The sequence below is a fragment of the Anoplolepis gracilipes genome, chromosome 10 (genome assembly GCF_047496725.1).
Source record: "Anoplolepis gracilipes chromosome 10, ASM4749672v1, whole genome shotgun sequence".
NCBI lineage: Eukaryota > Metazoa > Arthropoda > Insecta > Hymenoptera > Formicidae > Anoplolepis > Anoplolepis gracilipes.
In genome coordinates, this window is record NC_132979.1 from 3,824,464 (window position 1) to 3,842,071 (window position 17,608).

Genomic DNA, 17,608 nt, shown 5'->3' on the forward strand with positions numbered 1-17,608 from the left:
TAATCTGATTGTATTCGCGATGTCGCGCCACTGTGAAATCGTGTTCGGGAGCCGCCTGTCAATTGTAACGAAACGGTAAAAGCGCACGTGCCGCGAGTGGCAAACGAACACGATGACAGAGAGCGCGGCAGATGAGATAATAGATAATAGACACACCGGGGCGATTGTTCGCGCAAACGCTTTGAAAATAGACGCCGCGTGGCAGAAGCTCGTAAACGAGGTTCCTGCGAACTTGCCCTCGATTAAGATCATTATCCTTTTTTGCGCATTGCGCCGCTTACTCTAGAGTTAGAATAGAGTCCTGTTATATACTCGTACACGCGGTACCTCCCGTCAACGCATGTATGTCAGAAAGTTTAATTTATCATTAATCATACCAATCTTGAGTTTATTGATTCTTCGATTAACTCTTTTATCGTGAATAGAGCCAGTAAATTTAAAGCGTAATAAAATATAAATAATCGGTTGAAACTTCTCACTATTGATGATAAATCATTATTTTACGATAAGAAAATAATAATGAAAACGAAGATTTAGGATTCAATTCCCGAGAGTTATTTGGTCTCGATTTGATTTTCTCACTTACGTTTCTAACTAAATCTCTTTTGAAAAAGGTTAATTAAAATAATCAAATTTGAGATTTATATTTATGATAGTAACCAGAAGAGAGAGAGAGAGAGAGAGAGAGAGAAATATGTAAAGTACAGTAAATTGTAGAATATTTTCTAGAAAACGTTTAATTTTTATGCACTGTCAATTAGTCTCTTGTTGATTGTAATTATCATTTGATGTCATTAGTATTTAACAAGTCATATACTATTGGTTGTTAATATATTTAAAATATATATTAATATGCATATGTATAAAAATATGTGTATATAATGCACATATATTTTTCATTATTTTATTTTTGAAATTCTGAAAAACAATTTTAAAGTTATTTCGCGACTAAAGAGTTAAATTTCCGCTGAATCACGTATAAATTCGATAGCAGAATCACGTATAAATTCCTTCACAATTGAAACCCTGTATCCTCGTACATGATCTTTATGTCAGCATATCTATAATAAGAAGAAAGTATAGTATAACACTTGCGCGCCAATCTCGATTTTTCTTCCCTCGTTCGTTCTTATCAAACAAGAAACGCTCATTCACGCCTTTCCCTTTAATGAAACGTCGGGTCTCTCGTCGTTCGTTCTCTCTTTTTTATATTTTTTTTTCGCGCTCGCGGAAAACGTTTTTCCCTCGTTTCCTCACCATCAGATACTTCCTCGTTCCGTCCACGCACGCATGTACACGCACACGCACACGCACACGCACACGCTCTCGACGTGGGTGTCTCGGAGCACACGCTTACGACACGTCAGCGACGGTTCCGTTGCATGCCGGAACGCGAGGTTAAAGGAACGCCTCGCGAACAGGTTCCTTTCCTTTACTGAGGCGCCGATCGCCGAAGGGAGGCAGTGAGTTGCATCAACGCCGACGACACAGTCGGAGACTGACAATGGACCGCGTTCTCACCGCGCGTTTAAGCATTTAAATCGTGAAAAGTCTGTAGGGAACGGTACGAGTGAATTTCAAGTAGAGATATGTGAAAATTGCGAATGAAAATTTCTATTAATTTCATTCTAAAATATACTCTATATTTATTACCGATTATATGTTTATATTTATGTATCATATATCTATTATTCAGAGTGATAGTGATAAAAAGATACCGCGGCACGTGGAAAATTAGCAATTTTGGATTCTAATAAAAAAGCCAAAAAGTGCGAAATATTTTCTTAATTTATTAATACATGCGAAAAATAAACTAGATACTTTTGAACTTTTAAATGAAAATGAGGCCAGACGAAGCAAACTCTCTCCAGCGGGTTGAGATTTATGCTTCCATAGAACGTGATAGAATTGAGAATATAAATTTATATTTGAATGATGAAATTGATGGAATTCTTTTACGCGCTTCTCATTAACGATGAAGTGTACTTTGATAAATCGCACGCGTTTACCATCAGTCGCCGTTTTCCTTGAAGAAAAATGCAACTTGCGCGTTCATAAACAAAGCGCAAACGTCGAACGGCACGGTTCTAAAATTGTAAACGTTCCCACGAAGCCGAGTAATTTGTACCGTTCGAGACGCGATCGTTAAACTCTTTCGTGCGGCGATTTAGCAGGTTTCTTGCTGGCAGCGGTGAACCAGTCAGCAGCAGTCAGTAAAGGCTTAGACGTTGGCGTAATTCGAATCAAACCGGCTATTATTAGATTCTTTAAGACAATACGGCTATACAGTTACACTTGCGATTTTAATGAAACAAAATGAAATTCAATATGTCAAGTTTGAACCTTTAGAAGAAGGGAAATAAGCAAGAGCAAGCGTATATATGTATATAAGAATAAATTTTTAGCTTCTATAAAATGTACATGAGAAGAATACAAATAATATCTTTCTATATAAATAATTTTCGAGTAACTGTTTATAAAATTGTTGTACCATTTTTGCGGTTAATTTCATGAGTCATTGTTATAGTTTTTTTTTTTTTTTTTTTTTTTGACAGCCAGATTATATTTAAAGGTGGACATTTATCAATTTAAAACGCGCACGTATAAAATTAAAAATTTAAATAGAGAAAAAAATTAGAAATGACGAGCACGAAATACAAAACAATTCATAATAATTAAAAGATTGCAGAATGACAAAGAGAGTAAATATAAACTATAGAATATAAATATACAGAAATATATAAAACTTGAAATAAATGCGAAAATAGAATATATCTCACGCTTCTATCGGCCTTGAAAATTTCAATGAGCTTTTCTGATTCTCGGAAAAATTCAACCTCTCCAACCGAATAAATCTTTCTCCAGCCGAGTCTCTTGTCAATCGAGTTAGACGGAGGCTAGGCAGAGGCGAGAGGCGAGAGGCGAGAGGCGAGAGGCGAGAGAGCGAGCGAGCTTTAAGCGCACGCAGTCGGTGTGGCAAAACCACAAGGCACCGCTCGCAGAGTGCGCGGACGTAGGACAGTGCATGGAGGGTCGATGCCCTCCACCGTACGCCGTCGATGTTCGGTGCTCTACGTATTTTCTCTTTATCTCCTTCTTTCTCTCTTTCTCTCTCCCCACACACCGTGGCTGCTTTCCGCCGGCGGATACTATATCCTCACCCCGGCCTTGTCCCCGGGCTCTCTATTCCACATCGGCCGGATACTTGTCGGACGGTCCTTAGAGGCTCGCATGTCTCTCGCGATGATCGAAAAAGAACGAAGGCGATTCTCTCCACCCGCCCCCGCACGTTTTCGCTCTTCTCGAGGGCAAAAAGAAAAATAGCAAAACAAAGAGGAAGGACGAAAGATGCTCTCCTCTCGAGCTGTATAAGATGCTCGGGCAACGCGCGCGCGATTATCCTTCTTATTAAATTAAACGCGGCTAATTTCAAGGGCAAACTGATAAACGACGTATTTGCTTAATGATGTAGAAGCAGGTAATTGCGATCGCCGTTCAACAGTTTGTCCGAAGCGTTCGTCGAGAGCGAGGTAATCTCTGGGAATCGCGATGCAACGAGCTTACTCGGAAGCAATTACTTCGACCATCTGCTTTTCTCATAGAGTTGACTTTAATCTCGATGATATTTTCACGCGAAAGCGTTATTTGTTGTTTCTTCGTTATCTTGTAAATCTTTCAATGCTGTAAAGGTACTAAAAACAACATATTTCCTTTAATCAGCTGTATTAGGAATTTCATTTTTTTTACTGCCTATGTAAACGTGACCTTGTCCAGGAAGCATACATTGTTATTATCCACTTTATTAAATTAAGCGAGAGAGCGATTCAGAAAGCAGATAATGAACGACGTGACTTGAAATTAATATTCTAACTTTTTAATGCATTTAAGCACTCGCGAGAAGCAATAAATTATCTCACCTGTAATTTAATATACATTGATTACACGTAGTATATCGTATATAAAATAATATGCATTATATCTTGTATGTACACGCTTTTAAATCATCTTGATAATTTTTTTAATCGCTGCAAGGCATACCTAATATATATGCATACTTGAAATTTTTTGCTAGCAATTTAGTACAATTTTTCTGTATTTTAAATCGTTCGCAATTATAATACAAAGGTTTTTATTTTTTTTTTTATTTTTTTTTTTTTTTTTTTTTTTACCATGATTTCTAAATTCCGATTTTCATTGTCAATTAAACTTAATTAAAAATTTTCATACTTTTTTCTAACTCGTTTTAATTAACTAACTTTAACTTTAATCTTTTCACGGGAAAGGACAGCGTCGTAGAATGCGAGAAACACTAATGGATGACTGATGAGAAACGAAGTAGTCGCTCTAAGGATTAATGAACGATTGTTCCTTAGTACGCGATACTCCACAGGTTGCAGTCGCACGTGTATTCCTCGCACGCATACGTATCTCTCTCTCTCTCTCTCTCTCTCTCTCTCTCTCTCTCTCTCTCTTTGATTCTAATCGAGTATGCTCATCGTTCGTGATATCAAATTATCTCTATCTTCTGCTACCGCACTGCTTCTGCAGCCGTTTAAAATCTCTCGCGTCTAGTTGTGCCGAATGGGTTTCCTTGTTTGACGAGTGGCGCTCGAGCGATTTCAGAAGGATCGCGTTAAACAGTGAGCTATAAATCCCCCTTAGCGTTCACTTCACAAAGGCACTTCGATGAATCACACGAGCCAGTGCTTCTCATTCTCAAGATTAAATTGAACGACGCTTTCTTTTTGTTACAGTGATCTCGAACGGGACTTGCGCTTATCAGACAGCGAGGATGAAGAGAACAAGGTAATTTCTGAAGAAAGACTTTTCTTATATTTATATTTTAATTATTATTGAATTAAACAAGTTGTAAATTATATGATTATTGCGATTATCTCATAATCGGTTATTAAAAATTAGATATAAATATTATTGATGACATTTAAGCATTATAATGGGTTAATGAACATCAGACTTTTATAAGCTGTTATTCTTGAGCTATTGACATTAATAGTAAGTTGCACTTTTATTTGCGGGTTTGTTTTTTCTTTCTTTCTTTCTTTCTTACAATACCGCAAAGTACTCTGGCAAAACGATACGATCAAGTCGCGTTTGAGTAAAAACATTCATCACAGTAAGAAAAATTCCGTTTTATTTTATTTCACGGTAAAATTGCTGATAGTTGATCTTTTTATTCTCAGGAAACATCGTCGAGACCGACGAAAGCAAACAGAACTCCAGATCTTACAGTCGTGTAAGTAACTGATTTTTATCCTGATTAATGATTTGTCGAAATTAATTTGAACCATAAAAATAAAAATATTATTATTTATTTATTAAAAATTTTTTTTTTTATAAAAATATTAGTTATATCGAGAGAAATTATTTTATCATACAATGAGACTTATTATAAATAGAAAACTTTAAGAGTTTGGAGACATTTACAAATTTCTGTTACATATATATATATATATTGTATATATTTCATAATGGATAAACTCATATATTTTTCAAACAAACATAGCTAATGTTTTAATATTTCGTCAGGTTTTTCGTAAAAGATAATAGAAAGCAATATACAAGAAATAGAAAATTATTCTGTTGCAACTTTTTGGTATCCGCATATCGTTATTTGTTTAATTTCTAGTATTATTGAAAAAAAATAATATACTTCTTGAACTGTATATTATTTTCATAGTTTCGGATTAATTAAACAAAAAACATAAATTTTTAAAATTAATTATTCCACTTGTCCGATTTTTCAGTGTGTCAATAGCATTACCTCGAATCGAGATGTCCAATTTTCCACATCGTTTGATTTCACGTCCTTACAGCTTACCAACGCCGCTGATCCCGGCGATGACATCGGCGCCGACGCCTTTATCGCCCATGATCATGTCACCCATGGGACCGCTGTCGCCACCGCGGCCGATCAGTCCGCCCAAATATCCGTCACCGAAGCGGACGCCGGAACAAGCGATGTCACCTCTACCCGGCATTGTCAGTAATACAGTGCGTTGCCTTCCGTCGAATCCGATCGTCCTCGGACAACCATCGAGTCCAGCCGAGGCGCCGCAGAGCTCCGGAAGCGCTAGCACAAGCTCGGACTCTGGCACAGATTCCGGCCAGAGCTCGGGCTCGGACACCAGCGATTCCGAAGATGAGGATGAGGACGATTTGACGTCAGCCCCACCGCCGACCAAGGGACCCACGACGCCGCCGTCGGTGTCGCCAAAGCAAGAAAATTTGGTCGAGGAACCGCCACCCGCCGTGGAGGAGCGGCGTTGGGATCTCAGTTCTTTCTTCAACAAAACGGCGGTACAGCCGTCCGAAGAACCGAATTCCGAATCGAAACTGGTTCAGGTAAGCCTCTACTCTGTCTATGTTGATTAAAGACGTTAAACGTTGAATATTTTTACAATAGTTATAGATATCTTTAAAAATTTAAAGAAATGATATCTCCAAAAATGAGGCTTTGATTTTGACTAAATAAAAATATCGTTTAGATTATATGTAAGGGAATTTTCAAGATTCTATCAAAATTTTTCACAGGATAATGCTAGACGGGAGGATACGCTTGAAATAAAGACGGAGAATAGAGCACACAGGGAACAGTCTCATGATTGGCAGCTTGATGAAAATCACATGACTTCTATCAGCGACAGCGATCATCACTCCGATCAGGAAAAGGTTCATCATCAAATGATCGAAAACAATCGTTCCCAAACGGAGAAACCAAAGGCGGCCGATACCAGAAAACGCGGGCGACCCAGAAAATCTAATAAGAGTCCGAAGCGCAGCCATCGGACGTCAGATGAAAGTTTGAAAAACAGTAAGCCACGCAGTCGGACGAGGACGGTCTGTAGTACTTCCGGTAAGAAAAAACAGCCCAAATCGAAGGAAACGGTGACCACGAGTGACGACGACAGCGATTCGAGATCACGGAGTGATTCTGATAGCGATCGTCGATCTACCAAAGTATCGACCGTGGTACAGACGAGAGACGACAAGAAAGCGAGATTGAGCCTGTCGTCCAGCGAGAACGAGAGTTCATCGCCACCAAATAGGAAGAATAACAACAGTGCCTCCGAGGATGACGCCACACGATGGACAAGAGTCTCCTCCATTAAGCGGAACAATTTGTCGGACTCGCCGAAAAAGCAGGACAAGAAGAAAAGTCCTGCCAAGGGCAAACCCAAGCGGCCGAGGTCTAGGGTGACCAAGACTGGGTCTGAGTCTGATAGCGAATCAGAAGTATCTGTGAGGAATAGTCGCATCAAAGTTGCTCGGTAAATTATTTCTTTAATTATTTGGAATTATCAATCTGTTTTTATAATTTTTTTTGTATCTTGTATATATGTAGCGATGAAAATATTAATAATATGTAAGTACAATAATGTGAAAGTACAATAGCGACGTGATTCTAACAAGCAAGCTTTTATAATCTTAGCTTATAAATATGAATTATTTTTGTTTTTTTTTTTTTGTATATTTTTAACTCTATTTTATACTTTTTATTATTCAACACGTCTCTCATATTCTTTTGTTATTCAACACATTGATATTACGCTTTTTATTTATTGACAGTTTAATGGTTGTTAATATACTGTTTAAAAATATAGTCCAGATTTAAATATTTCTTCTGTTATTTACATCACAGATTTTTTTCTCTTTAGTTCTCTTTTCTAATTTTATTTGATAAATATATAAAGCTAACAAATAAAAATTGAAAAATAAATAAATAAATAAAACTATTATTAATCATAGAGTACCACCCAGACCGCGGGCACCACCCACGAGGACGACCTCACCTGATAACTCCGACAGCGACAACAATCCGGCGTCTAAACTGCAGGAAGATGACGCTGGTAATGTGCAAGACAAAAAGAAAAGCGACACGTTGCGCCATGTTTTCTCGACATCAAAAGGTGGCGGAAAAGGTGGTGGCAAAGGTGGAAAAGGTGGCAAAGGCGGCGGTAAATGCGGTATCTACGTGGAGGAGTACACGAGTAATTCTGCCACGCCGACAGGCGGAGATAGTCCTTACAAGAGACCATCTTCACGGACATCCAGTGGTGGCAACAATATACTCCTGCGCTCATCTCCCGCTCTTACCCATGTAAATGGCGTGCCAAGTCTGATGTGTAAGATAGATCTCAACAGGATATCTTCGCAATTATTACTATTGGTGAGGGGACAGGAACTTAGACGGCGCACAGAATTACCCGATACCAGGCCGTCTTCGAGACAGAGGCCGTCCTCCAGCTTGGCGATTTCGCAACCACCGAGACCGCCCACGCCGGAGGAGGGTGAGATTGTTGACACACCACCGCCGCAACAGGTCCCGTCGGACCGTGCGAGAATCCATCGTACTGACATCGGTCTATTGGGTAATAACGGTGACAGAAACTCGCGTTCTGTGCTCAAGACTCCGTCAATGTCATCATCGAGCCCGAAGAACGGTGCTTCTATGCTCGAAGGTGGTACTGGTGGTGCTAATAGTGATACAGGTGGCGGTAGTGCGCCCAAGAGGAAACGTAATCCGAGTTGTTGTTCCGTGTCGAGTTTGAGTCCTGTTCGGTGTTCGTTGGACGCGAAAACCAAGAGTTTGTCCGAGCACAAGGACAGGAACCGTAAGAGACAACGGAGGCACGCTACGAACGACGGCCTGATGTCTTCTCAAGTATGCATTTCACAATTAAGAAATAAACTAAAAAAATATAACAATTTTATTTTTTTCGATCTCACTTCTTTAGTTCTCACTTACAATCGTTTTCCAATTATATTTTTAACGCGTATATAGTTTTATGTTTAAGGTTGTATGTCATATAATGAAAAATTATCACCAAATTATATATTTTTTAATTTAAATTGACATAAAAAAATTAATGGCGATTTTTTTACAATATGGATCTAAAGTTATTCTCGATAAAAGATAGATTTCATATATCTTTCTATAAAAATACAACATTTATTATGTAACAAAGAAAAAACAAAATATGAAAAATTTCAATTATTTGTATAATTATATTTTTTTAAATATATGTATAATAGAGTGACATCCAGCCGACGAATCATGAAAGGGACGAGAAACAAGATACAAGCTTATTGCCGCCACCACCTCTTCCAGCTCAGCGCGTCTATACTTATTTAGAACCACAGAGTGAAATGTCAGAGGATCAGGATAGGTAAAACCTTTTTACATCTTAACAAATTTGTTAATGGAACAAAATTGGACATAATTTTCAAGTAGTTGAATTTTTTTATATAAATGCATATCATTAACATGTTAATACACGATTAACTGTAAGATCAGATTAAATATAAATAAAGTCACTAATAATATCTTTAAATTTTGTTGATAAATGATTTTTTAATATCATGACAATATGTTTGAATAAGCGAGATTTGTGTTTAGGGACCATGACCAGTACCTGACTGAAGCTAAGCGACTAAAGCATAATGCCGATGAGGAAAACGACCTTACAGCGCAGGGTATGATGTATTTAGAGGCTGCTCTATACTTCCTTTTAACTGGTGATGCGATGGAGTCAGATCCAGTTACAGAGAAAGCCTCGTATACCATGTACAAGGATACTCTTGCTCTCATCAAGTGAGTACATTTCTAATTAAGACGTACGCGAGCACAACGAGAAGAGAGCGCGCCTGCTAATTAAAACGATCTCTGATTTTCCCTTTGTTTTGCAGATACATCTCGTCAAAATTCAAGAGCCAATCCAACAATTCACCTGAGAATAGTATACACACGAAGCTAGCTATCTTAAGGTGAATGTTTTTACTTTTTACGAAAGTGCTGAATTACATTGGGTTCATCTCAAAACCACGATTGTTATTTTTCATTTTAGCCTTTGGTGCCAGTCGTGCTTGTACTGCAAACTTTACTATTTACGGACGCAGGACATAAAAGAGGTTCTAAAGATCTACAATGATTTCAATCAAAAGGTAAGTTTTTCTATCACGTAATATCTTATATTTACCTTTTATTAAATACACATTTAATATTTAATATATTTAATTAATATTTAATTATAATAACTATTATAATTATCTTGTATGTACAATTCAACACGAATCATAATAGACTAAGAATTTTATTTCGCCATTTTCAGCAACCTGCTCAAACAACTCCAGTACAACCAGAGGGACAAGGTACACCTTCTCTTTCACCTACACCATCGCCCGCCGGTTCTGTAGGTTCAGTTGGCAGTCAAAGTTCCTCTGGATATAGCAGCGGCGGGCATCATCCGGCAACATCGGGCCAATCTATTAACGTGCCATTACACGTATACAACGCGATAGGGAAGCAAATTCAGTATTCACTATTACTTGCGAATGGTCAGGATTTGCTTAAGCAGGCGACAAAGCAGGCGAAACAGGAAGAGCACAGAAGTACGTATGAAATATTAAGGAAAAGTATGTTGCAGATAATTTTTGTCCCGACTTTAATCGTCATTTTTCCTCGTGTTTCTAGACTTTTTCCTTGACTTGGATCGAAGATTGGGACCCCTGACATCGGAAAGCTCACTGCGCGAGCTTGTGCGATACGTTCAAGCGGGTATAAAAAAGTTACGAGCTCTCTGACCACAGTGGCACAGCCCCCGACCACTCACTCCAAACTACATTACCTCCCTTCCTCAAAACATGGTTACTTACCCGACCATGTTTACGTAGTTGTGTGAAAATTAACCGCGTAAATTATGATAACCATCATCTATGGTCGTGCAATTGGAGAAAACATATGAGAAATAGGAAGAAGCGACGGTGATGTATTGATAACGAGCGAATCACAGACTATTATCTTTGAGAAAAGTGGTCTCGGGGGTGACCGAATCGATAATAAAGGCAATCTCTGGAAAGAGACAAACGGGAGCAGAGTTCATGGGATCTTCCTTAGTCGGGCGATCTTTGGACGATACGGGGGCATTCTTCAGATAAATTTAGCAGCAAGTTTATAGTCAATTGCGAAGCGCGTGTGCCTGAAAAGGGCAAAGGAAAAACAGCTGACCGGAAGAAGAAGGAGCTGCTTATCTTACCACGGTGCATAAAGAACCTCGTGCACTTTGTTTAGAGCACGTGTTACTTACTCTCGAGGCGCAATGAAGAATCGTTGAACGGAGATGATATCGAGGCGCTCGCCAGCGAGCGTATTAAATTTCTTAGTGAGCCACAGTGAAAACTTGTGTCTATTTTTCCGAAGTGTCCGCTTTTGTAAGTTAATGCATGTAGATATCGATGCGAAAGGTTGAGAAGAAAACCAGAGGTAGCGCAGAAGAAAAGAAGAGGAGAGAGAACGAAGGCGAAAAGGAAGAAAATGAAAACACGATGGGGTAGTAGTAGAAGTGCCACTGAAAAGCGCCCGTGTGTTCTCGCTTCACGGTGCGCCACAGCCGACGTTACCTGAAGCATGAGTATCGTTTCGGCGATTCGAGTGCGATGAATAAAACGAGAATATATACATATTTAATATATATATAGTTTATTACCTATATAAATATATAAATAGTTACATAAAGATAAGAATATATTTATAATAATGAAAACAGACAGAGAGAATGCATCTCGCGCGCCGGCGTCGCGTTTCAGTATAGGGGGAAACAAGACAGAGTTGTATTCGCAAATAGTGGGTTAATATCGTGATAAATGAGAGAGAAAGAGAGAGAGAGAGAGAAGCGAGGGGAGGGGAGGGGAGGGGAGGGGACGATCAAAGCGTTTTCGGTGGAGAGATGCGCGAGCAACAGGATCAAGAAGATCGAGCGATGTACTATAGTTACGTCTAATGTTTGCGTACGAAGGACGCGTCTCTTTTTTCTTTTTTTTTTTTTTTTTTTTTTTTTTTTGTAGATAGATCACGGGGAAGTAATTTAGATTAGAATAATTAATATACAACACAAAAAAAAAAACAGTAACAAATGCGATTACCGATACATATTATTTACATTACCTAGAGTTAACTGGGGGATATGTAGAGGTTCTTAGATGAAAAGAAAAAAAAAAAAAAAGAAAAGTACAGATATACCGCATACACATATACATAGCGAGTCATTTGACGAAATGAAATGCAGAGAAGAACAAGACAAGATAAGTGCTGGACAATTGAAAGGTAAACAGCAGCATAGACATGAGATGATAACGGGAACGATGAATAAAAAGCAAATACACACGGATAAGTAAGTTGCTCATGTGTATATTTTTGTAAATAGGTATTTGTGAGTGCTGCGCCGTCTTGAGGGCGGTCTATCGCTCAATTGCAATTGCGATAGACCGGCCCGCCCCAATTTTTGCTACCACAATTCTTGTCGAGAATCAGATAAAAGAAAAGTCACAAATAAATAGGAAAAAAAAGAATATAAGAAGAGACGTAACGAATGAACACATGTGATGAAATGTCCGTTGAAAATTTATTCCAAATGAAAATTAACGTGATTTTTTTCTTTGAGAATTTTTTGAACGAATTTCTGTTGTATCCCCGTCTTCACAATCGCTTCTTAATATCGACTGGTCAATCGCGCTGAGGGAAATTTTTAAACGTGTTACGGCATTTTTATTGTTCAGATTTCGTAGAGATTCGGTTTTTCTCACGTTTTAAACGCATCTCTTTCCCCATATTCAATGAAAAATTGACGCTCTCGGATGAATCGCAGTTTATCAACGAGAATGTAACTATATATATATATACAATATATAGAGGTATATATATATATATATATATTTATATATAGAGGTATATTATATATAATACAATAGATTATACAGGGTAATATCTCTACTCAAATCGTTTAAATATTTCTCTTGTTTCAGATGATATGAAAAAATGTTTTAGACAAAAATTATCTAGTGCAAGGTCAAACTAATATTCTTATTTTTTTCCTCTGAACCAAACTTTTATCTAAAACATTTTTTCGTCTCATCTAAAACAAGCACAATATTTAAGATGAATGATTTAAGTTGATCATCTTGTATAATAGTATAGCTGCAAGTTTAAGACTTTTTTCGATAAAACGACGAGTTTGTGATGCATCAGTCTTTTGCTCACAACATAGAGCACTGATATAGACACATAAATCGAATGGACTTTCAAGATTCAAAATCGGTGAAAATGTGATAGAGTAGTCTAACATATCCGAATTTAATTCTCTCACAGATTGAATGGGACATTAGAGTCCCATTAGATCGGAGAACGGTCGACAACATTCTCCGAAAACGTAGGACCAATTGTCATTTGTACAATTCTTACGATGAAATCACACTGCTGTCTTATTACTGATGTCATACGCGACCAGCAAAAAAAAAAAATAAATAAAGATACAAATAATGGCAGACGGGTTGGCGGGACGACGACGGCCCATAGTTACTAAGCGCGGTCCAATGGTTCATGGGATACAATTTTATATTTCGCGAGTGCTAAAGGATAAAAAGAGAAGAGAAGTAAAAATAATAATAAAAAAAAATTTATTAAGAAGCTTTGATATTTTCGAGACACATATTTATAGCAGATACATATATCAGGCCCATTTTCCCGCCAAGCCAACCGTCCAAACGAACACAAAAAATGTAAATGTGACAAAAATCTGAAATCACAAATTCGCTAATTTTATCGAGAAAGGAATACCGAGAGAAAATATTTATTATTTTATATGAAGAAAGAAAGGATGAGTTTACGCGCTCGCTATGCGACGAACGGAAAATTATATTCATTTATTTATAGATTTCCTTTTTTAATAAATGTTTCGATAATTTTGAGCCAATCTATGTTCCTGTATAATTTCCAAAGATAAGTGAAGGATTCTGTTGCTCCGTAGTGCGCTGGATAAGCTTTTTTTTCTTTTTTTTTTTTTTTTATCAGAAAGTGTTTTCTGATTCGTTTTATTTTTCTTTCTTTTTTCTTTTTACCGAACAGAATAATAGTACGCGAAGTTGCATCACGCGATTTTTGCTATACCTATTAAGCTCTATCGTTACTGTTATCGTTGACATTGATGAGATATTATTGGTGATTACGAGGTATAATCAGTAATAATAATTATGAATTACTGTAATGATAATAATGTAATGATAACAGCAACGATGTTACTATTTATATATAACATTTATGTTACAAATACTATTGTTATCACTTTTTTTGAGATATTTTTTAATAAGTGAGATATTGCGAAAACGAGATAAAGCGATTCGTAAAGAAAAAAAAACATCCGCTATAGCGTGCACGTTACGTATGAAAAATGTACATTACTCCTATACTTTCATTATAAAACGATGGGTTTCGGGATTGGGCCAATGCGCGACAGATATTGCGTCGTATTTGTAAAGAACCTTGGTAGAGAATTTAATTAGCGCCATTTAATTTAGTCTTCTTAGTCCCCTTTCCCTCCCCTCTATTACACATCACTCCGTACTTGTAAAATATTTATATGTATATATTATTTATATATACATACAATATATATTGCGTGTATATACATATATATGTTAAAGAAACAAAGCATACACGCACACCCCAAACGCAATCTTATATAATTATGAATTATATCATATATATTATTACATTATTAACAATTACACTGCATTGATAATTATTTTACTATATTTGTGCGGGACGCATATTGCGTACTATTACTCAATTCCGAATGCAAAAGAAATGTGTTAGCCGCCGCTAAACTTTCCCGTCCATCGCGATTGTGCCAAAAAGAAAGAAAAAAAGATTCACCGTCAAACAGTCACGGCGATGTCTGCTATTATTTAGTTATTTGAAAACCTCGCAGACTTAATATATTATTCCTCGCATAATCTCTCATCAAAGTCCTCCAAATATACAAGAATAGATAAGTTCTTTTAATCGCTTTGTCCATGATTGTCAGCGTTGACATTCCATAAAAGAACTCGGTTTGAGACTTTTCTATTTAAATCATTTTGTCTAGAAAAAAACACAAGTGTAAAATGAGTCCACGAAAATTGTATGTCATTTTATATACTTATTTACTTATATATTATATAATGTTTATTTTATATACTTATTATAAAATTATTAAACTATTATGTTTTTTTTTGGATTATAATTTAATTATTGTATTATTATTGGTTATATTGAATAATATATTGCAAAATTATTTATATTGCGTATATAATATACTGTATTCTGTTTCTATTATATACCTAACTTGTAAAAATTATACCCTGATATATTTGGTTATTCGACGATTGCAAAAAATTTTAAATCATTCACCTTTTCTTTATATTCGAGATATGTAAAAAAAACTCTTAAACCGAGCCTACGCAAAAAAAGAAAAAATGCAAACCGACGATGCGCGGTGGCTGTAAGGTAGTAATTTCGTAGACGAGCGGGCAAACGGATAGGGTAGTTTAACGGCAGCGTATTCCGATGTTGGCGAAGCAATCGTATTGTTCGAATTGTACCGAGCAATGCACAAGTAACTCGATTAATTGCGTTGATTGTGTGTATATAACGACGATACAAGACCCATACACGAACTCTGCGTACGACGGCGAGGGTAGAAACAGCCCTTTTCGTCCTTCTTCTACCAATTGTCACTTATCGCTTGCACTTCCGTAGGCTTCCAAACGTGTGCTTGTCACGCTCGGCCTTATTACGAGACGAAGCAGAGATTACAGCCGCGAGAGACGATTTTGTTACATGTATATCTTTTTTGTATTACAACATTTGCGTGATAACGGAAGGTGTTCCAGAGAATCTACCCTCCCTTCGTGAAACGCGGAGTTTCGTCGAGTTGAGCAAGCAATAGATAACGCGACAGATGGTCGTCTCTCATTAGTGTTACGACCACGTGGTACACGTGCTGAGATATATATATATATACATATAGATATATATATACACATGTACACAAAGCATAGCACTTACACACATCGACTAATTATCCGTTTACTGACGATCCACTTAACGAATCATTTAGTGACAGACGGACATGGAGACGGAAGGATAAACTGGAGAGTTGGAAGGAAAATAATAATAGTAGGCAGGATTAATGAAGAAAGAGAGTCGAAGAAAATACATGTGAATGACAAACCGCACCAAGGAGAGACCAAATTATATCGCTTAATGAGATATAATTACTGATTTGCTTTTTCTTCTATTTATTTTAATTGTTAATTATTATATTTATTGGCGCGGAGGCTGACACACACATGTTGATACACGTACACGCGTAATTTCCGGAATACACACAAATGTGCCCGGCCGAGTTACCGCAAATCACCGCCAAATGATGTAAAAATTGTCGCAGATCTTTTAATTGTTAGAGGAATTTTAACATTGTTCCTGTTACAAAAACGATAGTGAACGATTCGTTGAAGAGGAAGGGATGATTGAGGAGGTTGCCTTAAGTGAATCAATCTCGACCGAAACTCTTCTACTGTCTTTCCGTTTTTACGCAATAGAGATCGATCAACGGCGTAAAAAAAAAATTAAAATTAAAATTAAAAATTGCAACTATTTTGCTGGAAATGCGGTATACCGATCTTATAAAAATAACGGGTTAAAATTCAATAACGTGATTAAAGAAACGTCAATTTTCTTAGAGTTGCGTATTAGATACGACTATTGGAAATGTATCGATGTATTGATCGTTGGAATTTTTAGCGGAATGAAAATGGAATTCATTTGATTGATTTGATCGATCTTTACCCGTGTACTCTAATGCCGAACTCTATGTGATTCGTGTTAATCGCGCGATTACACGAATAAATCGTCGATATACATACGATCGATCAACATTTGCGGCTGTGCGCATCATCCATCGTAGCAATACAACTTCCTCGTTATTTACGGATTGTTTATATATATTTCGTCGTTGGTACACACTTTTCGACACACGTAGCGGAAGGAAGGAAGTACAAAATTTACATAGCGGCCACACCAAGTGACTTGTAATACTCTATCCTTCGACGAATGTATCTTGTAAACGTTCTCCAGATGCCTCACACCTTGTACATCAAGTGATCAATATAAACGCAAAACTTTAATAGTTACACTATCCCCATTCCCTTTTATTACTCACGTTGCCAAAAACAAAAAAAAAAAACCAAGTGCAAATTGAGATCGTAAATTAATTTGAGTAAAACGATCGCGCCGAAATGATAGTCTTTGCCGGCGTGTTCCTTTTTTTTTTTTTGTTTTTTTTTTTTGTTTTCCTTCTTTCCTTTTCACTCGATTTGCGACACGAGCCGAGGGGCTTCCTCGACTTCGTTTTGGTTCTGCCGGGCGTCTGATCGGATATGTCTTTCCTCACTTTTTGCGCGCGCTTTGCTTTTCCCGCATAAATGACACAAACGCGCTGCGAAACACATATGTATTTCCTTGACGGATCGACAACTTTCGACTTACGCCTCGTATGCGAGAGGAGGACAAAAAAAAACAAAGTAAAACGTACCACGTGAGATAACGGCGACAGGGGAGATAAAACGCGTGGGAGAAAGACCCGTGACAATATATACATATACATACATATATATATCTATATATTTGCGAGATATTTTGTGAAACAGGGCTTTTTTACCTATTTTATAGTAATCTCAGCTTATAAACGGATTGAGGAGAGAGTGAGAGCGAGAG

General features: G+C 37.2%; 1 protein-coding gene across 4 annotated transcripts in view; it reads left to right on the plus strand.

The window, feature by feature from the left end:
• Positions 1-16,027, plus strand: part of Lilli (AF4/FMR2 family member lilliputian) — a 202,348-nt gene extending 186,321 nt beyond the window's left edge. For 3 of the 4 annotated variants that reach the window (XM_072900452.1, XM_072900453.1, XM_072900455.1), the window contains 11 exons: positions 4,755-4,806; positions 5,202-5,254; positions 5,766-6,363; positions 6,553-7,289; positions 7,768-8,683; positions 9,055-9,188; positions 9,419-9,613; positions 9,709-9,786; positions 9,867-9,963; positions 10,131-10,410; positions 10,493-16,027. In XM_072900452.1, the coding sequence (XP_072756553.1) occupies positions 4,755-4,806; positions 5,202-5,254; positions 5,766-6,363; positions 6,553-7,289; positions 7,768-8,683; positions 9,055-9,188; positions 9,419-9,613; positions 9,709-9,786; positions 9,867-9,963; positions 10,131-10,410; positions 10,493-10,602 (3,250 nt within the window). In that variant the 3' untranslated portion in view covers positions 10,603-16,027. The remainder of the gene's footprint in view (positions 1-4,754; positions 4,807-5,201; positions 5,255-5,765; positions 6,364-6,552; positions 7,290-7,767; positions 8,684-9,054; positions 9,189-9,418; positions 9,614-9,708; positions 9,787-9,866; positions 9,964-10,130; positions 10,411-10,492) is intronic. The other variant, XM_072900454.1, reaches the window with a different exon arrangement.
• Positions 16,028-17,608: the final 1,581 nt, after the last annotated feature.